The 25,579-nt window shown below is 42.0% G+C and overlaps 1 protein-coding gene across 3 annotated transcripts in view; it reads left to right on the top strand.

The window, feature by feature from the left end:
- The window catches only part of DCX (doublecortin), a 120,175-nt gene that overhangs the window by 75,662 nt on the left and 18,934 nt on the right, over positions 1–25,579 (top strand). For 2 of the 3 annotated variants that reach the window (XM_047765017.1, XM_047765016.1), the window contains exons 4-5: positions 11,853–11,955; positions 13,923–14,060. In XM_047765017.1, coding sequence (XP_047620973.1) covers positions 11,853–11,955; positions 13,923–14,060 — 241 coding nt within the window. The remainder of the gene's footprint in view (positions 1–11,852; positions 11,956–13,922; positions 14,061–25,579) is intronic. The other variant, XM_047765018.1, reaches the window with a different exon arrangement.

The raw sequence follows: 25,579 nt of genomic DNA, 5'->3' as shown, positions 1-25,579 counted from the left end.
CTCTTGTCGCAACTGATGATAATAATATTTTTAAATTATTTGACTTTTTACACTTAAATTTAGTGGAGATACAATGGTGAACAAGACAGATGAGAACTCTGCTCTCTTGGATCTTATATGGTGATGGTGGTGGTGATGGTTCTAGTTTAGATTGGGAGATAAGGAAGACCTCACTGAATAGGTGAAATTTTACTTCTGCTTCTGCAATATGGCAAACTAAGTTTTCTAAAATGTCTTCCTCATACAATACAAGTAAATCCTGGATAAATTATAGCAATATTTTTCTTTACATTTCTCTTTTTAAAACAGCTTTATATTGGGAGTTCCCGTCGTGGCGCAGTGGTTAACGAATCCGACTAGGAACCATGAGGTTGCGGGTTCAGTCCCTGCCCTTGCTCAGTGGGTTAATGATCCGGCGTTGCCGTGAGCTGTGGCGTAGGTTGCAGACGCGGCTCGGATCCCGAGTTGCTGTGGCTCTGGCGTAGGCCGGCGGCTACAGCTCCGATTGGACCCCTAGCCTGGGAACCTCCATGTGCCGCGGGAGCGGCCCAAGAAATGGCAAAAAGACAAAAACAAACAAACAAACAAAAAAAAAACTTTATTGATATGTAATCCACATAAACATACAATTCATCCATTTAAAGTGAAATTCAGTGGTTTTCCATATATTCCATTACTAAATGTTTTTAATTATGGTAAAATATATATGACAAAAGTTGTCATTTTAACCATTTTGTGTGTGCAATTCAGTGGCATTAATTATATTTACAATGATCAACCATCACTACCACCTAGTACAAGAAATTTTTCAGAGTTCCTGTCATGGCTCAGCAGCAACAAACCTGACTAGTATCCATGAGGATGCAGGTTTGATCCCTGGCCTTGCTCAGTGGGCTAAGGATCTGGCACTGCCCATTAGCTGTGGTGTAGGTCTCAAACATGGCTTGGATCCCACATTGCTGTGGCTGTGGTGCAGACTGGCAGCTATAGCTCCGATTTGACCCCGAGCCTGGGAACTTCCATATGCTACCACTGTGGCCCTAAAAAGACCCCCCAAAAAGTTTTTTTCATCACCCTACACAGAAACTCTGTAACCTTCAAGCAATAACTCCCCAGCTCCCTTTCTCCTAGCCTCTGGTAACCTCTAATCTACTTTGTGTCTCAATATGTTGTCTATTCTAGATATTTCACCTAAGTAGAATCATACAATGTTTGTCATTTTGTGTCTGGTTTACTTCACTTGGCATGTTCTCAAGGTCCAATTTGCCTGTATCAAAAATGCATTCTTTTTGTGGCTGAATTTTATGAATACAATGAATACATGAATACAATGCAACTCCATTGTATGTATAATGACATTTTGTTTATACATTCATCTGTTGGTAGACACTTGGATTGTTTTTACCTTTTAGCTGTTGTGAATAATGCTGTAGTGGATATTACATATAAGTATCTATTTGAATCACTACTTTTAATTTTTTGGTGTGTATATATATATATGTATATGGAAGTAGAATTGCTGGGTCTTATGATGTGGTATTGTGATTTGTTATAAAAAAATATATACTTGGTCTTTGTCCCTGTTTCTTGCAGAGAACTCCAAAAACTCTTGAAATTTTCCAAGTGATGAGTGATAAAGGTGTTTATTATGTCAATGAGGGACTTTTGGAAAGCACCTAATGAGGCAGGCTGGTTGCCAGGGGAATCAATCATGTGATTAGATGATTGGAATTTTCAGTCCAACACCTGGCCCTCTTGTGAGGGGACAGGAGCTGGAGATGGAATGGATCGCCAATGGACAATGATTTAATTAATCATGCCTATATACTCAAGCCCCATGAAAACCGAAAGGAGAGGGCTTGGAGAGCTTTCAGATTGGTGGACACATGGACAACAAGGGAGATCAACCCACACAGGAGAAAAAAAATGGTTGCTCCATGCCCTTTCCCCATACCTTGCCCTAAGCATCTCTTCTATCTGGCTGTCCCTGACTTATTTCCTTTTATAATAAACTGGTAATCTAGTGCGTAAATGGGTTTTTTGAGTTCTCTCAGCCACTCCAGCAAATTAATTAAACTCAAGGAAGGACAATCAAAAGTGAAAGTAAAAACCTGTACTTGTAATTGGCATCTGAAATTGGAGGGGCGGGGGGGCAGTCTTGGGGGACCCAGGGCTTAACTTCTGGGATCTGACACTATGTCTAGGTAGGTAGTATCACAATTTAGTTAAATTGTAGGACACTGAGCTGCTGTCCAAGAATTGTTTTTCGGTGTAAAGAACCACCCCCTACCCTCCCCCCAACACACACGCAGACACACACAGACACACACACACTCACATTGAAATTGATGACTGTGTCAATGAAGTGGGATTTGTTAGAATAGTCCTGGTTCATGGAAACGTGTGGTTTGGAGAGAGAAAGGATGAAAGGACCTTTGATTCCTCGGTGGCCGCGTGGTCACCCATGATATGGAACAGCAGCTGTGCTGCCTTCACTTACTAAAGGTAAAAGTTACCAAGGAAGTTAGAGGTGGATCTAACTCCTGGAGAGTTAGTTCACTGGATGCATAAGGAAATGTAAGCTAATAGGAGAGAGGCAAAATATTCACTCCTTTGGTTATTGTGATCTACAATAGATAAACTAAAAGTAAAAAAGAATAATGTGTCAGATCTTGGTGCTGGACCAAAAGCAGATTTCAGTGGTTCAGAATGCAGGGACAACAGAAAGTACCTCTAAGATCTCTGGTTACCAAGAAGTTAACATGGGAAGAGGGTAAAACTAAGAAACTCCTGAAAGCAGGGAGTATAGTGTGAAGGAGTTGTTTCTGTTTGTGGATGAATATCATCAGCTTCCTGAAGAACCTTTACCAAAATGGATCATGAGAGTGACTAATGTAGGAGCTGTGTCTTTGGCTTTGGTGGAAGACCATGTTTGGGTTGATGCGGGACCTAGAGCTCACCACTGAACCATCACAGATGGCTATATGTGATCCAGACACAAAGCAGGTTATTCCTGAGGCAACAGCCAGCCTGGTGGGCTGGATAAACGCCACTGTGAGGTCTGTTTACCCTGAAAAGAGAGGCTGTCTGTCTCCCCTGATGAATGCCAAGTAGAGCACCCCAGATGAAGCAGCTGATGCTTGATGTGAGCCATGTGGGACTGGCTTTGTGATGACTAAGATATTCACCCACTGAATATACCAGTTACCTAGCTCATGGTAAATGCTGCGGCTAAGGGGGGCCCCTTTCACATGGGCACCCCATGTAATTTTATTGTTGCAAAACATAAAAATGGTTCTGGAAGATTTACTGAACTTGCTATCTTAGCTTCCTCTCAGGGGTCTCATAGATGCTGATAAAACATTAGTTTAATTAACAAGGGAATGGGGAGGGGCCAAGGCGAAGAGCGGAAGGACTTTTTCCAACAAGATGAAATTTTGAGATGGTTATTGAGAAATAAGATGAATAAAGAAAATATTGATAGGAGTGAAACAAAGAGGAGACAGAGAGGGAAGAATTGCAGGACTCATCCCAGCAAGGTGGAAATATTTAGATGGTTATTAAGAAATGGGGTTAGACATTGATGGGGTTAAAATAAAGGTTTTAATACAGCACTACCAAAGGTTGGATGGTACAAAATGTCCTCCTTCTGGTCCCCCAACATTAAAGGACCCAAAACAAGTCTGTTCTATTTACTGCAATTTGGAGAAATTTAACCTCTGACTTACAGCCAGTTGGCCAAAAGTGCAGTTAACAACAACCTAGGCTTGTGACTGACCTCTGAAAGGTGAAGGGCAGTCTTGTGGGACTGAACCTTTAGCCCAGGGAATCTGATGCGATCTCCAGATAGATAGTGTCAGAATTGAGTTGAATTGTGGGATACCCTGCTAGTACCCAAGCTTTGTTTACTGGAGGTGTGAAGAAACCACACACTCTCAACATGTTGAAATTGGGTCCGGGAACTCAGTTATATGGCAATTCTATGTGTAGTGTTTTGAAAAACTTACAACAAACATTTTTAAATGTTTTTCTAAGCTTTCAGAAAAGAAAGGCAGTATGGGGGAATAAGGAACCAGAAGTTGGAACTAGAGCAGCAGGCAATATGTAAAAGTTTGAGCTTCCCTGAGGGCAAAACCCCATAATGAGAGCCTGGTGCTTTGTATATTATCAGAAATGCAGAGCATGCAAGTGCCAATTAAAGAATGTCACTCATCACCCAGCTCTACAAGGACTGAGTCATTAGCCATTTCAGTCGTTGACCTTCAACCCACCCTGAAAGGAGTTCATGACAGAGATCAAGAATGAGGCACTCAGTGCTCTGGGAAAACTGGCAGAACAGGCCTTCATATAGATATTTTCAGGAGAAATTTTTTATGAACCTGGATTCTTGCATCTTCCCATATCTAGAAAAGCACTAAAACCATTAACTTAGATATCTGTTCCTTATGACTAGCAGCAACTAGCTACCAAGATGTGTACTTAGTATGCAATTAAGTACCTCCTTCACCAAAATTACATATATATCGACCTCCCACTTTACTTCTTCAAAGCAGTTGCTCAGAGCTGTCTGAGAGGCTGTCTCCTGGGCTGTAGTCCTTAGTAAGACACTGAATAAACTTGATTCAAGCTTTTACATTGTGCAAGGTTTTTTTTTTTTTCCTTCAGTTGACACAGGATCTTTGAAAAGTAAGGGACCTAGAGTTCCTATTGTTGCTCAGCAGGTTAAGAACCCAACTAGTATCCATGAGGCTGCAGGTTTGATACCTGACCTCCCTGTGAGTTAAGGGTCTGGCGTTGCCATGAGCTGTGGTACAGGTCACAGACTTGGCTCAGATCCCGCATTGCTGTGGCTGTGGTGTAGGCCAGCAGCTGCAGCTCCGATTCAACCCCCTAGCCTGGGAACCTGCATATGCCTTGGGTGCTGCCCTAAAAAGACAAAAGACAAAAAAAAAAATATATGAGGGAGCTGAAGCTGCAACCTCTGTAATAAGCCAGGACTCTTAAAAGGAAATACACCAAAAACCTACCTGTAAACTTGTTTGTCTCTGTCATGACCTCCAAGGAGGAAACAAATTAAACAAGAGCACTACTCTTACTGCTGCTGTGGCTGGTGCTACTCCAAGTATTCCTTTGAGAGTTTGCAACCCAGAGCTTGTTCTAACATAGGTCTGGAATTCGAATTTATATCGCTCATGTCACAAGGGAAACCATAGCTGAAAAAAGGTGCCTCCCACTTTGTTAGTTCCCCCAGCACCTGGAAGAAACAAACACATCTTTCTCAGAGGAAAGCATCTACATCCTAGACCCCTCAGGATTCCCAAAGATTTAGTTTAATCAAATATGAACTCATAATTTTAAAAATTATCAAACACACAAGGAAACAAATCACCATGAGGAAGAGTTAGCAGAAACAACAGATTCGGATTCTCAAGGATATAAGATATTAGAATGATCAAATACAGGACCTAAAACAACTTAATATGGATTGTTTAAATAAACAAAACATGTAATCAAAGTGGGATAAGTAAAAGAGACTATCAGCTATGACCAGGCAAATTCAGATAAAAAAATGAAATAGGGAGTTCCCTTTGTGGCTCAGTGGTTAACGAACCCGACGAGGATCCATGAAGAGATGGGATTGACCCCTGACCTTGCTCCATGGGTTAAGGATCTGCCGTTGCCATGAGCTGTGGTGTAGTCCAGTGGCTGTAGCTCCCCTAGCCCTGGATGTCTAGTCTGGGAACTTCCATATGCCATAAGCGCGGCCCTAAAAAGGCAAAAAAAAAAAAAAAAGAAGAAGAAGAAGAAATAGAATTCCTAAAAATCAAAATTATAATCGCTGAAATTTAAAGCTCTTTGGGTTAAACAGCAAATTAAATACATTTGAAGAAAAAGCACCTTGGCAGGTTTAAAGATATTCTCCAGAATGTAGCACTAAGAGATAAGAAGATGGAAAATATGAAGGCGAGATTGATATATGGAAAATAAAGAAGGCCAAACATGTGCTAATTTTAAAATGACCCCACTATATCTAGTCACTTATGAGGGAGCATGATAATATGAGAAATATAATGTATGTATGTATGTGTGACTGGGTCATCTTGCTGTACAGTAGAAAATTGACAGAACACTATAAACCAGCTATAATGGAAAAAAATAAAAATCATTAAAAAACAAAAAGAAGATTAGAAAAAGAAGATGTGGTATATATAGTATATCACGTATCCATAGTAGTGGAACACTACTCAGCCATAAAAAAAATGAGATTTTGCCATTTGCAACAGATTCAAGATGCCCAAGAGCTGTTAAGCTGGTAGTTGAGTATGTGAGTCTGAAGATAAGAAACAGCATCTTCGCTCACCTCACCAACCCTGTGCCAGCCTCTGAATGGCACCCATCCAGGGCAATCAGGCAGGAAATATTCCAGAATGAGAGTAGCCATAACTTTGAGAAAAAGCCTCTTCCATAATGTTCTTGAAGCTTTCATTCACTCCTTTTACAAAGCTTGCCAGCTGCACTCCATAGGCAGGGCACACCGTGGGCAAGGCTGGGAAATCAGTGTGGTTTGTCTTCTTTGCCACAGGGTTCCCTCTTCACCACTGGGGCCACTCCTCTCCTCAAAGACACACTCTACCCTTCTCTTCACCCTGAATTCCACCAGTAGGCACCTGTATGTTTTGTACTCTTTTGTTTTTTTGGCTGTGCCCATGGCAAGTGGAAATTCCAGGCCCAGGGATCCAACCCACACCCATAGCACCGACCTGAGCAGCTGCAGTGACAACACTGAATCCTTAACCTGCTGTGCCACAGGGGAACTCCCGGCACCTGTATGTTTTGTCTGTGCAGAAGGCTGGCAGATGGGTCCAAGCAATTGTGCTATGGAAGAGTAAAAACCTCTGTAACTGTAGTCGACAAGATGCAGTTCTTTTTTCAGGGCTATTAAGAAAAAGGCACTTTCCCTGCTTCTCTGCCTTTAATTATGCAATTACCTGGAATACATTTTATTGCTATCTCCATCATCCTATATCCCACAGGTCTGTCAAGAGGCAGATTTTGTGTCATCTTCTCTGTGCAGCCTCCCCAGTTCTCCTGATTAGAATTGTTCTTTGTCTCCTGTGCTCCTCTGGCTCTTTGTGCCTCTGTAATAGTCCTAACAACAGTCTGCCTTGTAGTCCAATTATTTGTGTAGTTCTGACTTCCTTATTATGCTGTCAACTCTGAAGACAGGGGCCTTTTATTGTACATTTCTGTATCCCTCACATAGTTCCTTTGCCGTAGTAAGTGCTTTATGAATGAATATTAGTGGAACTGAACTCTCAATGAAAATATTTTGCACATTGAAAGTGAGTCTCAGAGGTATATAAGCAAGATCTCACTTCCTGAGGTAACATTTCTTTCTGAACAGATTGTGAACATGGAATCTACCAGCCGCAGGCACGTATGAGAACTGCCAGCATCTGTAATATGTGGCTGCAGAGTCTAATCAAGCTTAAATCAAGTCAGAGAGTGAATTTGCCATTTGCAGTTAATGGACTCAAACTGCCTGCACACAGTGATCGGTTGTCTCCATTTTCCCATTTGTACTTTGACATTTAAGCCATTGGATGGTCCATATAATCTATTGCTCCTGCTAAGGCGCAACCAAGCTACCTTCCCTTCCCCCAGCTCATGCTGTGTTTTTTTTTTTTTTAAAAAAAGGAAGACCATTGAGTTAATGGTTCAATGTTAATGTGAGTTGATTGATTTTATTGATTTTGTGCTGGCAGTTGATTAATTACAAAGACAGGTGTCAGGCTTTTGTGTTCTCTCCTCTGACATCAGCTCAAACAAAGGCTGATGTCAGCAAGACCCTTGATTGCTGAGGATGCTGTAAGTGGTATCTTAATGATTATTATTTTTACCACTTTCGTTTCCACCTCCCAATACACATTTTATCTCAAAAAAGCGATTTGAAAAATTATACATTGCAACATAACCTAAGGTGGGCTTTGTATCGTGTTCACCAAATGGAATTTTAAAAAGCAGATGTGAGTGTGAGTTTCATTGGGGAATTGTTTTTTTTTATATACTTCTTTCTTCTCCTTCCTCTTTTCCTTCTTCTTTTTTTCTTCTTTTCCTCCTCCTTATCCACATCCTTCTCCTCATCCTCTTTCTCCACTGCATACTTAGTTACCAGTTACAGGAATGAGTAGGAGATTTCCATAGATTGAAATGGTGATCCATAAAGGTGTTTTCTTTTTCCAGTCCAGTAAAATTCTCTAATGCCTATCGGCCATCAATGAGGACACATGGTGACTCTCCTGCCTAAGCTCCGTACAAGCCTTTGAAGTCAGGGCTTAAGAAGGCATGTTCTCTTAGGCAATTGAATTGTTCTGTCCTGAATTGAATCAGGACACCTGAGCCCTAGTCTCAACTCTGCCATAATCTGTCTGCGTATCCTTCGGCCACTTTGACACTCTGGGTTTTGGGTTCCTCGTATTTAAGATGGAGGTCTTTCTATTTTCCCAACTCTGGAACTAAGCAGGGGCGGGCTGTTGTGTCTCAATATCCAAGGCACTTGGGAAAGCTGGGTATCCACATGCACAATGTGAATTTGTCTACATTTGGGAGCCAGTAAAATGTGGGGTGGGCTCATACAAGAAACCTGATGCTGAACAGCTGGATTGCACAATGAATGTATTTGAAGCCAGCCACACCATTGTGAGTTTGGCAGAAGCATAGGGGCTTTGCCTTTCTTAGAAGCTCCCCAGAGAAGGGGTTATCCAAAGGCTTTTCCCAAAGCCTGGGTGGGGGCAGAGAGGCCTGGAGTTGGAGGAGGGTGGGTCATTGTAACAGCAGCCCCCAGAGCAATCTGTGAAGGCTTTGTTGTCCTACAATAGGGCAGCATGGCACATCACTGCGGTGGCTGCTTTTGAGCTTGTGGGTTTTCTTCTTGGGAAGTGATTTCCACAAATACCTCTGAAATGAATGGTTTGGTACCTTGGGGGGAAGTATTGCTGTTTGAAGTATTTACTAAATTCTTTTTATGGCCAGTAGCTGGTTAAGGTTTTCTATTTCTTTTTTGAGCTAATTTCTTTATTTAGATTTTTCTTAAAAAACGACCCATTTCATCTGTTTTCAAACTAATTGGCGTAGTTATGCAAAGAATAACTTCTCAATTCACAGTCATTCCTCCCATCTTGTTCCTAAATGTATGTATTTGTGCTACCTTTCAAAAATCCTCAAATGCTAGGTCTTATGGTCTGCCGCCATTGATTTCTTCTTTCTTATTTCTACTTTTCTGCCTTTGTATACCCTTACAAAACCTCCTTCTTATTTTCTTCACAGTCAGTTGATGCAAAAACAGCCCTGGCTGTGATTAACCACTCTACCAGGAACCACGGGGAGATATAGAGGGAGGGAGAAACTTGATTTTTACATTCAGGAAACTTGTGATTTAATGGGGAGGACTCAGTGAGTACTCATGAAAATACAGGCAGGTTTTGAAATAAAGTGCTAAATGCTAGAGACCACTAGTGGAGGGATGTCCAAGGCAGAGGCTTCCCTCACTCATGACCAAAACTAAATGAAGGCAGTTAGGGTCAGGAGTGACTCCTGACACAGAGCATGGCAGAGATCTTCAGGGTCAAGATGTCACAGGGAACAGGAGTTCCCATTGTGGCTCAGCAGGTTAAGAACCTGACTAGTATCCATGAGGATGTGGGTTCGATCCCTGGCCTCGCTCAGTGGGTTAAGGAACCAGCACTGCCATGAGCTATGGTGTAGGTCGCAGACGGGGCTCAGATCCCACATTGCTGTGGCTGTGGTGTAGCCCGGCAGGTGCAGCTCCAATTCGACCCCAGCCTGGGAACTTCCATATGCTGCGGGTGCGGCCCTAAAAAAGAAAAAAAAAAAAAGACAGGGAATAAACAATTCAGAGACACGCAACCTATCAAATTTAGGGGCTCTACATTTATTGGTCTGAGATATCAGTGGGAGTCTACAGCAGGGATCGAAGCCATGTATGTAGCCTCTATCATTGGATCCACTATCAGGGCAATATCCAGGATGCTTATTGAACTAACAGTGCCAGTTAGTGACCAGGTCACTTGGATGTGGTACTAAATAGCTCCCATGGCACCTACAGATACTCCTAGCATTCATGACATGACATTGAAATGCGCTGTTTCAATGTATCTCACTCCATCAGATTATGAGCTCCAAGAAGTCATGGCCTTGGCCTTATTTATTTTGTTTCCCTAGTGCCTGAACCATATGTAAGTGCTTTGTATTCCTGAGTGGCTAAAAGCACAGGCTTTGGAGTAATATAGATCTCCATTTATTTGGCTTCATGACTTTAAACCTGAGTAATCAGCTTATCGTCTCTGGACCTCAGTTTTCTCATCTGTAAAATCGTGATGACAATAATGCCGACTTCTAGGATTTGTTGAGAGAGTAAAATGGGATGACAGATTTGGAAGTACTTAGTGGAAGTGCCTGTTCAGAGTAAGCATTCAATTAGTGGTAGCTCTGTTTGTCATTACATGATTGTGGAATGAATGGGTGAGGACAAGTGGGCTGAAGAAGGATGGTGGCCTATTTGTTGAGGTCAGGACCCAGGGCTGGGAAGAGGTTTAATAGGAGTGAACCTGGCAGCCCTCCAAGTCTCCCTCCCTTCTCTTGGCATCCTTTGGGTGATTGGGAGGCTGAGACAATGGGGATAATCTTTAAGCATCTCTCGCTTTGTGTAAGACTTGCAATCATATTGGCTGGGGGAACAGGGATGGAATAGACCCAAGGGGGTGGGATGATGTTATTAATATAAACATTTTTCAAATGTAACATATTGCTCTCTGCACCCAGCAAGCTGTTCTTAGTTTGTGAGCACTGTGCCTTTGGAAAGCCATTGCTGGCAGCTTGAATGGGTAGCTTAGGACAATTAGAAGCTCTGAACACTTTCAAGTTAAGAATTGGGATAAGAATGTTTTGACTCTATGATTTCTCCTGGGGTTTCCATGGAGTGCTGGACTAATTAACAGCTGTAATTAGGAAAGCTGAGAAGTGGGGAGACCGCGGGGAGTAGCATCCTTTCCCAGGGACCCTTGTTTCTTTGTGCAGAAAAGGGGTTGGGGAGACTGTCTCTCTATTATGGAGAAGCAGCAATGCATAGGGCACTAGAGGGCGGGAAGGATCCTGGGAACATGGCTTTACCAGCAGAACCTCAAGTCTTTGGGGACCCCTTGCTCTTGATTAAATTTTAAGTGGTCAGGACAGTTTTCCCCTGCTTTTTCTTCGGGGAGGAATGGTCTTCTGGGCTATTACCAGGTTTTTGGTCCATTTCTAGCAAAAAGTCCAGTTTTTGTGGATCCAAAGCAGTTAAGAACCGGTGTCCTTCCTTTAAAAGTCATGAAGATGAAGAGGGGGACTTCTACATCTTGGTCAGCCATAGACTGTCCACCTCAGACTGCAGAAGACCTTACCTTCCTTGGCCTACGCCCTTGCTAGCCCAGAGTTAGGCTAGCAGTACTCTTGTCTTTGAGGCTCTGAGGAAAGGCAACATTTAGAGGGCTATCTGCTTGCTGACTTTTACTCAGAGGGGAGCATTCCATTTGGACATGATCTTAAAGTTACTCTTGGTGAAATGGAAACAAGAAACCATATATACAACGTGGAAAGGAAAAGGCGCTCCGTGTATCTTCACTCACTAGGGGCTGTGGTACAGACTATAAGCCTGGTATTTTGAGAACAAAGAGATCCCTGGGGGCTAAAACTGATGGTCCAGATGTGAAGCTCTTCCCCCCTGCCAGCATGGCATGAAATTCATTGTCATAAGACCGTCCAATATCAATCCAGTGTTTCTGCTTTCTCCATAGGTAACCTGTCTTCATGATTTTTTTGGTGACGACGATGTGTTTATTGCCTGTGGTCCTGAAAAATTTCGCTATGCTCAGGATGACTTTTCTCTGGATGAAAATGGTAAGGACAAACACTGGATTTTATTGTTTCATTATTCTCCTTCCTTCTCTTCCTTAGGATTTCCAAGAGTTTGTATGGCCTAGAGAACATCCAAGCAGGCTCCCTTTCTCCTGTATATTTGGATACAGGCATCACTAAGTGAAGGTTGACTGCATATCTCAGATGCTCAGCCTCCAAACTCAATAAAACTCATTACCTGTCCCCAAAGTGACCTTATTTCTTGAACTGTGCATTATGTCACATGGGCCAATAGGCTCAATCAGACTAGAGGAAGGAACATTTGGAGTCAGAATTTAGATATTGTATGCATATATATTTTTTTTCTAGTCAATATCCTTCAGCTATTTGGCCCATGTTGATGGTTCCATTTTAGAACTATTTTCCACTGTGTTCTTTAGTGTCAAACATGTTCCTTTTTCCCACCTCCTGGCTTGCTGCCCCCGGCTTTGTAGCTCAAGATTCCAGAAGATTGTTAATCTCAGAAAGGAGGTGAACATCTGCCCATCTCCCTTTGCTTGAGTCCAAGCTCCACGTGTAAGTTCATGGTGAATTAGCTCACATAGCCAGAGGGTTGGGATGTGATCCTGACACATTCAAAACATATTTCCCAATCATGAGAGGTAAAGTGTGGGGAAAAAACAAATCAAGTAGTACCAATATAGGCTTTTACAAACAACTCAAGTGACAAGGACCCTGAAAGAGGTGGCATTTCTGACGTGTTCATTTTGAGAAGAGGTAAATGACCATAAAGTAATGAAACAAATCCCAGGCTGTGTCCAGTTCTCTGTATCTTCTACATCTCCAGCTCTGGACAGTGATCACTACAGTTCGTTTCACCACAGTAAGAGGTAAAACAAACAAAAAGGAGCTTTCTGCTTAACTCAGTCTCCTAGAAAATTTAGTTTTCCGCAAAAGAGCCCCTGATCTTTCTGGGTAACTGATATTTTCAGTGTATCTTTAAGAAAAAGATGACAAGGAGGTGTCCAGTGAAGGGACTACCCTCTGCCTAGCTGTTTGATTCCACTTTGAGCGTGATAGCACAGGGTTGGGAAAAGTATAGTGGAAAGAGCTCTAGAGTGGGACTCAGGAGACTTGGCCACTCATTCTTCTGCTGGCATTTTCTTGCTCTGTTGCCCTAAGTAAGAAACTTAAGCACTTTGTATTCTCATCAGCAAAATGAGTATAATAATCTTCCTAATACATCAGCACAATCAGTGCCCCAGATTACCATGGTAGAGATGCTCAGTGACCTGCATCGAAAAGGTGCTCTGAGCATGGCAGACTGGGGTTGGAGAAGTAGCAGAACATTTGACAGACTCTACTACACACCCATGAGCTTTCTGTAAGTCCTCTGTAGCATAGTCACTGCTGGTCTACTTATTCATTAAACCAGCATAGAGGATCATGATAACATACATCGCAAATTGAAAGAGCTCTATAAATGCAAGATGGTGCTGGTAGTCGCAGTGCTTATTTATAAAGTGACATGACATCCCTAATATGCCCATTACAATACAGGTCATGTGCTGAATAATACAGAGTAGCTCTCCCCCCCTCCTTTAAATTACCCATGAATGTTTCATCTGTGTGGCTGCAACCTTTGAGCTGTCAATCTCTTCTCCAAGGAAATTAATTATGTCAACAGGTGCTATTCTGAGACATGACTGGGTGAGTCCAAAAAGTGATTGAGTCGACTTTTTAATTACCTGCCCGAACTGCTTTCCTACTCCTTCCCTTGTTCCCATAATCCAGGAATTTAAACACCTGGCTTAGCCCAGGTGACTTTTGAAAGTTTCTCCCATGGCTCCCTCTCCAGTGCCATCATTCCTTCAAACGGTGAAGACCACCCTGTCGTCCTGAGCCATAAGATGCTTTGGCATGTAGTGGTTGTTGCAGTTTGCAGAAGGTGGTGATATGCTGAGTCTTGGTTCTCCCCAGCTCTCCTCAGCTATGTCCTTTTCCACCAGAATGCCGAGTCATGAAGGGAAACCCGTCGGCCGCAGCTGGCCCAAAGGCATCCCCCACACCTCAGAAGAGTTCAGCCAAGAGCCCTGGCCCCATGCGCCGGAGCAAGTCTCCAGCTGACTCAGGTAACGACCAAGACGGTGAGTGCTCTTCTCCTAACTGTGCACGCTGACTTCATTCACGGAGACCAGTACCCTCTGCATGCAGAGGAATGAGTTCCTCATGAACGCCAATGTGTCTCCATGACACCACTGCTCTCCATTCAGATACTAACCGGTTAAATTTGTTTGGAGTCATGGAGACACAGCTACAACCCTGATTCTAATCAAGTGGTTGCTGATCATAAATGTGGCCCATCTGTCATGCTGGCTGTAATGATTATTGTCATGGTCGTCCTCATTGCCATCATTCTCGACATCATCCAGCAAATGCATACTCAGTGAAAAAATCTAGTCAAGCATAAATTTGAAATGGAAAATCAGAATAAAAAGTCAGAAGGTTAAAAAAAAGGGAGTTCCCATTGTGGCCCACCTGGTTATGAACCCAACTAGTATCTATGAGGACACGGGTTCGATCCTTGGCCTCGCTCAGTGGGTCAAGGATTCGGCATTGCCATGAGCTGTGGTGTAGGTCACAGATGTGGCTTGGATCTAATGTGGCTGTGGCATAGGCTGGCAGGTGCAGCTCTGATTCCACCCCCTAGCCTGGGAATTTCCATATCCTGCAGGTGCGGCCCTAAAAAGACAAAGAAAAAAACACCAGTTCGTACTCTAAGGTGTCAAAACAGTGGAGGACCCTGAGCTTCAAATTTGACTCTGAAATTTTTAGAAGTCAAAACAAAAAAGAGGAACAAAATAAATTGTATCATTCTCACAAAGAAAAGGTAGTATAGGTCAGGGTCTAAAAGAAAGAAATTGGTCATATAGGATTTTATTTAGTGGATAGTTAGTTAGCAATCTAAAAAATGTGGTCTAGGGATCATTACTGACCCATGAACTACTTATCAGTCTGTGATGAGATTAGGAGCTTGCGCCAAAAGGTAAATCATGTCACTGAGCAAACCATTTACTTCAGCCGACTTTTTTCATAGCACGATGTTGATAAAGGCAGCAGTGTGTCGGTTTATGTTCTGGTGCAAGGCCTTGCACCCGCAGTTTTAGTGTCACTGATCTAAAGGACAAAAGGCCCCAGATGTCCAAATTTAGAAGCTTTGGAGACTCATGCACAGACCATTTGAGTTCTTCATGGTAAAGAAATTATATGATTCTGAAAACTTACACATTTGTCCCCCCAAGGCTCAGGATTCACCATGAGAATTCTTTTAGCCTGAGAGCCTTTGGGGCAGAGAGCACAAACACTCTTATCGCTTCTTCAATTTGAGGCAGCTTGACCGGCTTGTTGGCTTTGACATGCCTGTGGCCTGGAAAAACAGCTAGTCCTGCTGGCCTCATACTACCGTGTGCTTCACTGGCCATCTCTTTATTCTCAGGCAGAAGGAACTCAACTGTGAAGAAGAGGGAGCTCAGGCTTTTCATATATCCATGTCTCTGCATACTCTGTTCTCCTGCACCTGGAATGCCGCCCCCCAAACCTACCACTCTTCTTTGCTTGAAAATTCCTATTCATCCTTCAATACCTCAGATAGAAATAGTTGTCCCATTCTCCACAATATCATAGCATGTTATTCATATCTCTGGGGTAATATTCACCACAACTGTGTTGTAAAGTATGTATTTACTCTATGTATTTACTTCCTCAACTAAATACTGGGTCCCTCAAGGGCAAGGTGTCATGTTCATTTTTGAATCCTCAGTGCTAAGCAGAGTGCTCAGGTCCCAGTAGACGCTCAAATAGTGCTTGTGAATGAATAGATGCATAAGAGCACCTATTTCATCCAGAATGGTGCTAGAGACCCACCAAGCACATAGGTAGTATTTGCTGAAGGAATAAAAATGCATGCATTTGGCAATATTTTGGTTAAGTATACAAAACAGCACATCAGTCTATCTAAGCAAATGTATATTGCTCAAACTACAAAGACCTAGGTTTTAACACTTGGACTGAGAATGAAATTGTTTGTACAGGTTCTAAGCAGGGCCTTACCAAAAAAATGGACTTTAAACACTTGATCAAGATTCATAGTCTGGCAATAATGGATTAGCTGGTCATTGTTCAGAAGTATCACTGGCTACTTCTGGGATTTCTAACCTGTATTACATATCTTTTGCTATAAAACAAATTACCCTAAACATGGTAGCTTAAAGTAACAAACATTTATTATCTCATAGGTCCTGTGGAGCAGGAATTCTGGGGTGGTTTAGCTGGGTGGTTCTGTCTGGCTCAAGATCTCTCATGTAGTTGAGGTCAAGGTATTAGATAGGGCTGCAGTCAACTGGGCTCAACTGGGACTAAATGATCCACTTCCGAGATGGCTGTTGGCAGATCTTCTTTCACAATTCAAGAGAGCGAATAAATAAGAAGATGTAGTGCCTTTAATAACCTACTCTCCAAAGCCACACACAGTTACTTTGGTTTTAGTCTGTTCATTAGAAGCAGTCACTAAGGCCAGCCCACATTCAAGGGGAGGGGAATCGGGTTCCATTTCCTGAAGGGAGGAGTATCAAAGAATTTGTGGACCTGTTTTTCAACCACCGTATAACCCATTCGTTAGATATGCTGGGGTGGCAGCAGTCTGAAGTAAACAGATCCTCTTTGCAGACTCTCGCCAACTGGGTTACCCAGCATACATGAATACAACTACCTGTAATTAAACACAGTTTTAGCATATGTCAAATAATTGATCTCCAGCATGCCACCTATGGAATTTCCCTTCTAAAATATATGCACTTCACTGATTCTAAGATGTTAGAAACAGAGAAGGAATGCATTTGAACTCAATGAATATTGGTCAAATTGAAAGGAGTTATAATGGATCCCATTCTAGGCTTAGACAGGTAAGATCCACTCTTGTTCCTTCAGAATTCCCTTGCTAATGAGAAGGAATGAGGATGTATTCACACACACAAGATAAACACAGTAACCAATTTAAGGTAGGAAAATGAGATTTTAATTGGCAGATCAAGGCAAATCCCCTGTTCCCTACTAGTAAATAAATCTAAGTCGAGAGAATTTGTATTTTCATTTCAGATAGTTCAGGAACATAAACAAAGTCAAACTCTAGTCTAGCTAGACTTCATGACAAGTTCTAAAACATTTGAGCTGATCTTAGATGAGGTGTCTAGAGCCCCCACGTGGTTTCAGCCCCAAAGGGTAAAAGGATTCATGAAACACAACCTTGCCCGTTACATGGCAGTTTAGGGCCAAGTCTAGGGCATCCGTTCAGTGAACTTTCCACAGGGACAAAGCTGATCTCAGGCAAAACAGTACTTTAGGTAAGCTTTGGATTTGACATACCCATTTCCTTTTTCCACCCCCACCTCACTCTTGACCTTTCCAAGCTGGAATGTGTAGAGGGATATGATATAGAAGAGGAAATAGAAAGATATCTCTCTAGGAAACCCAACTATCCCACTTTCCAGCTTTGTGACTTGGGACAAGTCTCTTACATTCTCTAAGTCTTGGTTTCCATTTTGGATAAGACCAAATTTGTATGTCTAGACAAAAATCATTTTCCATTGTTATCACTTATTTCCAGCATTGTATAATAGCTCCACAAAATCAGAATCAGATCACCAAAAGGATGAGCCACAGACAATGCACAGTTTTGCATTAGCATAAATTTCACTTTACAAACATGGAAAAAGAATTATTTCACAAAATGTCAAAGTTTTCCAAGCTATTAACAAGGGACATGTACAGGTTAATATGCATTTAGCCAAAGAATAATGGCATTGGAATTCCCTAGTGGCTCAAAGAGTTAAGGAGACATCATTGTCACTGCTATGGCTTGGGTTACTACTGTAGTACGGGTTCAATCCCTGGCCCCAAAACTTCCACATGCTTTGGGCACGGCCAAAAAGAAAAAGAATAATGGCATTTGAGGAGGGTTGAAATTCTTTGTTCTTTTCTGGTATACAATAGTACTACCCTGTTTTCATTCTGTGTATATCTGTCTTGGGTCTAATACTTGTGGATGGATCCATATTTCTTCATTCAACCTGAGTAACTAAAGGTTGTGGAAGATAGGCCATTTCCAGGGAATTTTAACTACCTTCCTTTGATGGTAAAGCCAGAAATGTTAATCTTTAGCCAGAATTCAAACCAAATGAAACATTGGCTCAGTTCAGGTTCAGTTAAAGGAATGTTTTGATGTTCAATTCATTAGAAAATATATAGGTTTGATTCTGGTTTGAAAAAGTTTGTTAGATTTTCATATATATATATTTGGTCCAATTCATGGTTCAGTTAATATCTGGGTTCAGCTTGACTTGAGGTTTAGTAAATTGATGCTATTTGGTCTGTAATTTGCGTCATAATTTGATTTCTTGTTCCTTAGTCCTTAAGTTGTCTCTTTCCTGTTCTGCCCATGAATAAATCAAAATCTCCTGCTTTATTCCCTTGGATTTCAATCGCCACTCCTGCCAATACTGAGTTTGCCCCAAATGGAATGTCTGTTGCTAAGCCCCCAACTTAAGGAAGAATTTGATTGTCTACATAATATTGCTATATGGAGCTCTCATTTTCACTGTGCCGAGCTGATGGACTCTTGGAATCCAAGTCCCATTAGCCAAGTTTGTCTTTAAAGTAGGACAAGCGACTGTGTGGTAAACAGATGAAACCTGAGCCCAGAAACATTATGGAATGTTTGAAGAAAGTTTGTGCAGTGCTCCATTTTGATTAACCCAGGACTTGCCATTTTGATGGGCAAAGATAAGCCTGGCTTCAGAACTAAAGGAAGACATTTCTGTGTCTCTATTTCCATTTCAGCCATTAATGTGTTAATTTTTCTCTTTATGCAACTACCCAATTGAATTGAATTGAATTGAATTAAAAGGACAAAGTCAGCTAGCTGCTGGGAAGGAATCTTTTTTTTCCCCCTTTTTTTTAAGGAGTCTCCAAGGAAGCTAGTTACCCACCCTGGTAGGCTGAGAGGATTGTAATGTGATAATTAGTTTGCTATTCTTCAACAGTAAGTCTTTGTTGTTGTAGCAACCCAAAGTTGCCCACCCTCCTTCTTCCAACCTCTGTGCACCTATTCCTGACAGTCAGATCTTCTCTGTTCCCAAACTCCCAAGAACAAATATCTTCTCTATCAAAATATACAGCTTTTGAAAAAGGAGGTCAAGGGCCACACAACAGCCGGGTTGGGGGTGTCCATGGGAGAATTGTATCTGGGAGTTGTTCTCTTCTGAAACAAACAGGCTGCTTTGGATTGCCCAAGATGGAGGGACCTGGCTGTTCTGACCTTCCTAAATATGACTGTCTAGACAAGCTCTGGCCAATAAAAATATAATGCAAGCCCACAAGTGCAAGCCTTGTATGCAATTTTTAAATTTTCTAGTAGCCACAGTTAAGTTCAAAGAAACAGGTGAAATTGGTTTTGATAATATATTTTATCTTAGTAAATATATCCAAAATATTATCATTTCAACATGTAATCAATATAAGAAATGATTAATGAGATATTTCACATTCCTTGAAATTGGGTTGTATTTTACACTTATATCTCAGTTCTGGTTGGCCACACTTCAAATACTCAATAACCATATGTGACTAGTGGCTATTGTATTAGACAGTACAATACCCTTCTGCATCTGAGAGACATTCAAGATAATGATCTTTTACATGAATTAAATGATCTTTACTTTGCAGAATATTTCCAAATCCATCATCTCAGTTGTCACTGGTAAGAGCACCATGAACTAAGTTGGGAAAGGAAAGTTATCCAGTTGGTTTTGCTTTTTGTTTGGGGTTTTTTTGTTTGTTTGTTTTAGATTAGAGAACTAAGATGTAACGTTGCAGTCTTTCCAATGTCTATTTAGTACTCGAGAACCAGAGCCCAGATGTACTGACTTCCAGGCAGGCAATCCTTGCCTTGTCCTTGTGGCAGAATGTGGAAGCTCCAGAATAGTGAATAGACGGTCTCTGTTGGAGGATCCTTGCCTCTCTGCTTCCTTCCATCTTCTCCCACAAGGGGAATGTTGGGAGGCAGGGCGGTGGGGCAGTAATTGTCATTCTCTTGGTGCTTCATAGAGCACAGCCGTGAGTAATTAAGCACCTTTGTTTCTAGTGTCCAGTCCTAGCCACTCTATCTGCTCCCCTACTGTCAATCTGAGGGGAAGTGGTGCCCTTGGTGAATCTATGGGAAGAGAAAAACTTCTTGTGTCCTCCCCAATTCTGATTCTTTCTAAGACCACAGCTTATGTCTAGTTTAAGTGGAAGAACTGTCCTATAACTAAGGCAACTTTTCCATTTTCATTGACGAGCCGCTTAGGAAACGGTTGGAGCAAGCAGTATACTAACACTCCGTAGGGTGTGGGATGTGGTGGTAGTGCTGACTCATCGCCTGCAATAGAAGGGCTGGCAACCTGCAACAGCCTGGGACTTATGTTTAAAATACAACTGATTCTCCAAGGTTTTAGTGGAGTACCTAGTAATGCTAGGTGGTATGAGGAAAAAGAATAAGATGAATTCCCTGTCACCAAGAAGCTTGTGATTTATTTAGGGAACCAGTATGCATGTAAGTTTAACATAAAATTTTATTTACAATTATGTAAAGACAGTTCTTACATAACAAGCAACCATTCTAACACTTTACATGCATTAAGTATTTTAATCTTTACAATAACCTTATGAGGTAGGTACTGTTAGCCCCATTTTGCAAATGAAGAAACCAGGGCATATGAAAGTTACGTGATCTGCCCGAGATCACACAGCTAGGAAGTGGCAGAGCTGGGATTTGAACCCAGGGAATCTGACTCCACAGTCCACAATTTAACCATTGCACTGTGGTGCTAAATAAGAGTTAATGATAATGATTTGTTTAAATCCAAGTGCATGAGAGATACAGGTGGTAAGTGCTCTTAGAAGTTTTAGAGTTCATGAGAGAGTTCATCAGAGGGTAAGACGGTAGGGGAAGGCTTCCTGGAAGAACTGGGGCTTGAAGGAAGATTAGATTTCAACTGATAAGGAAATGGATATTTGTGGCAACAGAGAAAGCATGAACAAAAGAGCAGAGGTGGTGATGAATATAGTGTATCAGGGTGCAGAGAGGCTGCTGGTAAATCTACATCTCCAGCCCCAACCTTCTCTCTGGATGTCAGCGCCATGAGTGCTTACCAGACAATTCTGTTTATATGTGCCCACTGCAGTGTGTCTAAAGATCAAAAATGTTTCCTCCTTCCAACTCCCTGACATCAGGATTGATTCTGTTCTATTCCCCAGGCCCGACACCTTGGCATTATCTTTGACTCTTCCCACTGTTTAATTTCCATCCACCATTTACTGTGGTTGTTGTTGAACCTTTGCAACATCTCCACATTTCTCACACAGAAGTCTCTTCCTTTCTTTTATCACCTGGTGCCTGGATGACTGAACACACTCCTACGTAGTATCTCTGCTTCAAATCTCTATCCACTTAATACATCTGGTGCCATTGAGTTACTTTCCTGCTCCCAAACTGTCAATGGTTCCACACTGAGTTCGTTGATTGCCCCTGCCCCCATGGTAATGCTGAGAGAAGAGCAGAGAACCAAGGGCACTGTTTTGGGGGGCACGGCAATAACATGCCAAAACCAGGAGTCATGGGCTTCACTCAGGAAAACTTCAGTCCTCTACTGCCTGACCTCAGCCTGTGTGGGTTGATAAATTATCCCTTGTGGAAGGGGATTTTCTAACTCATTGCTTCAGTTCCTTCCATTTCTAGTAATGGCAGTAGTAATAGCAAAGAAGATGTCATTACTAGCACTTGGCTAAGCATTGTGTATCTAGTCTGTCATGTAATCCTCAAAACAACAACCGTTGACACATGCATTGTTTTTATTCAAATGTTACAGATGAGGAAACAAACACAGAGGGTAGGCTCCACCGGAGGTCACACATCTAGGAAATGGCTAAGCCAGGGTTTAAAACCCTGACTGCTCCAGAACATATGTTCTTTCCACAAATTCAGAGCCATGGCATTTGTTCTAGTTCCTGCCCCATAAAACTGGTAGCGAGGGTTGACAACAGGCTTACTCCACCAGAAACATGTTCTCCACAGAACCACCTTCAAACTGGAGATAAATGTGGTCAGCATTATAAAGCCTGAGAAAACAATCCTGGCATATCCCTCCACCTTCTTACAGATGTCCTCCTCTTGAGGGAAATTGATCCGTGTCAAAATATTGCAGAAATGGGTACACATATTTGTTTGGCAACAGGGAAGACTCTTACTTTTCTCTTTTATTTAATAGATTCACCACTACATGCTGTCCAAGACTCTGTAGGGAATAGATTTAAAATTCAAATTCCAACTTCTGAAGCTACAATATCTCACAGCCTATGATTGCATTTGGCCTGAGAGCCAGCCCTATGATCAAATCAGTGAAGAACTGTTCTTAAGCCCTTAGTTGTTGCTTCCCTATTAGATGGCTCTGTGGTGAAGGACAAAAGCTTTTCCACTGAGCAGAAACAATTAGCCAAACCAATCCACACACTCCGCCCAAGGGCTCTTTGGAATGAATGTGTGAAAACCACAGGCCCTGTCTCTTGGCCTTGTTCTGAAGTAAGTTGAAACCACCTTGGTTCTACTTGGATGGGCTTCCAGAAAAACTCCCTGTATAAGTAAGGAGAAAACAGGGTGTCTTTGGACTGGAATGAAGGAACACTGAGAGCATCTCAATGTGAGAAAAAATAAGAAAGTTGCTGAGTTGCGTATTGAGATCCCCCTCAGCAAGGCATTACGGAATTAGAAAAGACAAGACAGAGAACGAGCCACTAAAAGTCATAGTGGAAGGTATGAGATATGCTAATTTTGAGGAAATTTTGAAATGAATCTGTGAGCAAATCCTCAAGTCCACAGAGTCCTGCTCTCTCTGAGCCTCTATATCCTTGTGATCAGAAGGAGACCATTAGGAGTTCCCGTCGTAGCACAGTGGAAATGAATCTGACTAGGAACCATGAGCTTTCGGGTTTGATCCCTGGCCTCTCTCAGCGGGTTACAGATCCGGCGTTGCCATGAGCCATGGTGTAGATCACAGACTTGGCTCAGATCTGGTGTTGCTGTGGCTGTGGTGTAGGCCGGCAGCTGTAGCTCCAATTTGACCCCTAGCCTGGAAATCTCCATATGCAGCGGATGCAGTCCAAAAAAGACCAAAAAAAAAAAAAAAAGACCATTAATTCTTGGCTATCATCTCTTGGGGTTATCAGGAGAATCATGTGAATTCATATATGGCAAATGCTTTTAAAAAATAGTAGAAATATAGCTGCAGTTATTAAGGTGGTTTTGAAATTATTGCCATGGCTTTTTTTTTGGTAGATGGGCTTATTTATTTTCAGTGAGCAATATTTCAAAGTAGACATCAAACCAAAACCAGTAGACTTTATTTAAGTTGAGCTCAAGTGTTGGAATTAGAAGGAAGGGAAAAGCCAGAGCTAAGTGAATGACTACTAAATCGGTTTGGTCTCCAGTCAAAGGTCCGGTGAAAAGTATGTCTTCCTCTGCCATGTGAACTTGAACCCGGAAAGTATAATGCTTTGTCTAAGACAGTTCAATTGCTTTCCTTGTGGCTACTTACACCCACCTTACACATAGTTGCATCTTGATTTCCAGGATCAGTCCAGTCTCCAGACAAGGGAATTTTATCATCTAAATGCTCAGCATCACCTCTGCCAGGCTGGTGACCATACTCTGCTCTTGACCACACATGCCAGAAATTGGACTCTTTTCTTGTTCTTGGGGAGCTGACTCCCTCCATCTTATTCCTCACTCTTGGGAACCCCTATTTCCCCATATATTGAAATTTTTATAAATCTAGTTAAGTCAACCTAGTTAACGTACCAGCTATCTTTTGTTTGGGCTTGTCCTGTTCCATGATGATAGAGCCAAGGATTTAAAGACAAGCTCTGGGGAATGGGCAGGCAGAAGTATTCAGAGAAGCCTGTAAGCCAAGACTGTGCCAGGCCAAGCTTGGCAATCATGCTGCATAGCTGAGGGGAGTGACAGACAGGGCACAGATACCATCTTCCCAGAGGGCTCAGTGGCATGAAGGTAGTTACATGCTTGGCTGGCTTCTCTGTCTGCTGTTGTCTCATGACATCATCTATGAAACCCAGTTGATTGTGTGAATGAAAGATAGCTCTTGCTAATCACTTTCTAATCTAAACCAGATCAAGCAAGATAAAAGCCTAGAAGATGGGCTCTGGTGTCTGCTTCTACCTGCTCCCGTGTCTTTCTTTTTTCTTCTCTGCTCCAACTCTTCTCTCTCCTTCCCTCCTTCCTACCCTCCTCAGAAAGTTGTCATAGGAAAGAGTCCCAGAAGCAGGTCATGTAAAATAGGAAGAGCAAGCCTATGTGGATGTTTATCAAAACCTGATAAACATCCACATAGGCTTGGGGATCAGAGAGACCTGTGTTCAAATCCTGACTTTGCTACCTCTGACTGGAGCAAGGCTGTTTTCCCATCAGAAAGAATACAATTAAATAAGGCTCTGTGTGTGTGTGTGTAAGAGAGAGAGAGAAAGAGAGAGAGAGAGAGAACATGGAAAGAGAGAAAAGAGTGCCTAGCTTATCTCAGACACTCAATAAATCTCATTAGCCTGGTTTTTATTGATAAGATTGATAAGGTGGCCTAGGAGATTAGAAAGTTCCTGAAGTACCTTGTTGTGTGTCTGTGGCAGGGTGGGGGGTGGGGGGATTGAACTGTACAATGAGAAGACAGGAATACAAGGATAAGAGTAAACAAAAGGTGACAACAGTGAGACAGTGCTGTGGTTCTCAGAAGGGAATGAGAAAGAGAGACAAGTAAAACAGGGCAAAGATTCTCCCAATACCTTCTCAAATTGCAGTTGAGAAATGGAAACTCACAGACAGAAGCTAAAGATGTAAAGCAGAATAAAGGAAAATGAGGACTATCAAACTGGTGTTATTTTTTAAAGCCACTCACAAAATGAACTGTGACAGTTGTCCATGTGGATTTGCCAATCCAAGACTTTGCAGTTCGTCAGACCCTATTTTCATCCTTTCCTGCTACTTCTTTTGCTTGACATTTATGCGAATTGGCTTTAGAATCCATATCAAATGGCACCCTCCCAGATTTTTTTTTTCTCACAGAACCCATAGAAGAAATGCATATGTGACTATATTTTTATCTAGCCTGTAAACGTAGGCGCTCCCTCAGCTTGTAAGGAATTGACATTTGCGTGTACGTGTCTACATTTTCTCGTTTCTCTATGTCCGTCTTTGGGTTTGATTCCATCAAGGAAGTCTGGGAAAGTGTCTGCATGTTTTCAACAATGCAGTGAGTGGTAGTTCAATGGTTAAAAACTGATTTTCAAAATGCTTATTGAATGTTGATGACAACATTAAATCTTATTTACAGGTAGCTTAATATTGCTTAGCTAGGGGAGTGGTAGTGACATATATGTAAACATACGTGCACAAACGGAGAATACGGAGAAGTACAGATGGCATATGTATTTGTTCATTACCCCTAAAGTTTGGGAGTAAGAGAGGTACAGAGAATATTGAGAAAGGAACTGGAAATTGCAAACGAAACTT

Source organism: Phacochoerus africanus, chromosome X (genome assembly GCF_016906955.1).
Source record: "Phacochoerus africanus isolate WHEZ1 chromosome X, ROS_Pafr_v1, whole genome shotgun sequence".
NCBI classification, from domain to species: domain Eukaryota; kingdom Metazoa; phylum Chordata; class Mammalia; order Artiodactyla; family Suidae; genus Phacochoerus; species Phacochoerus africanus.
Note: the sequence above shows the minus strand (reverse complement) of the source record. Positions and strands in the feature narration are given on the sequence as shown.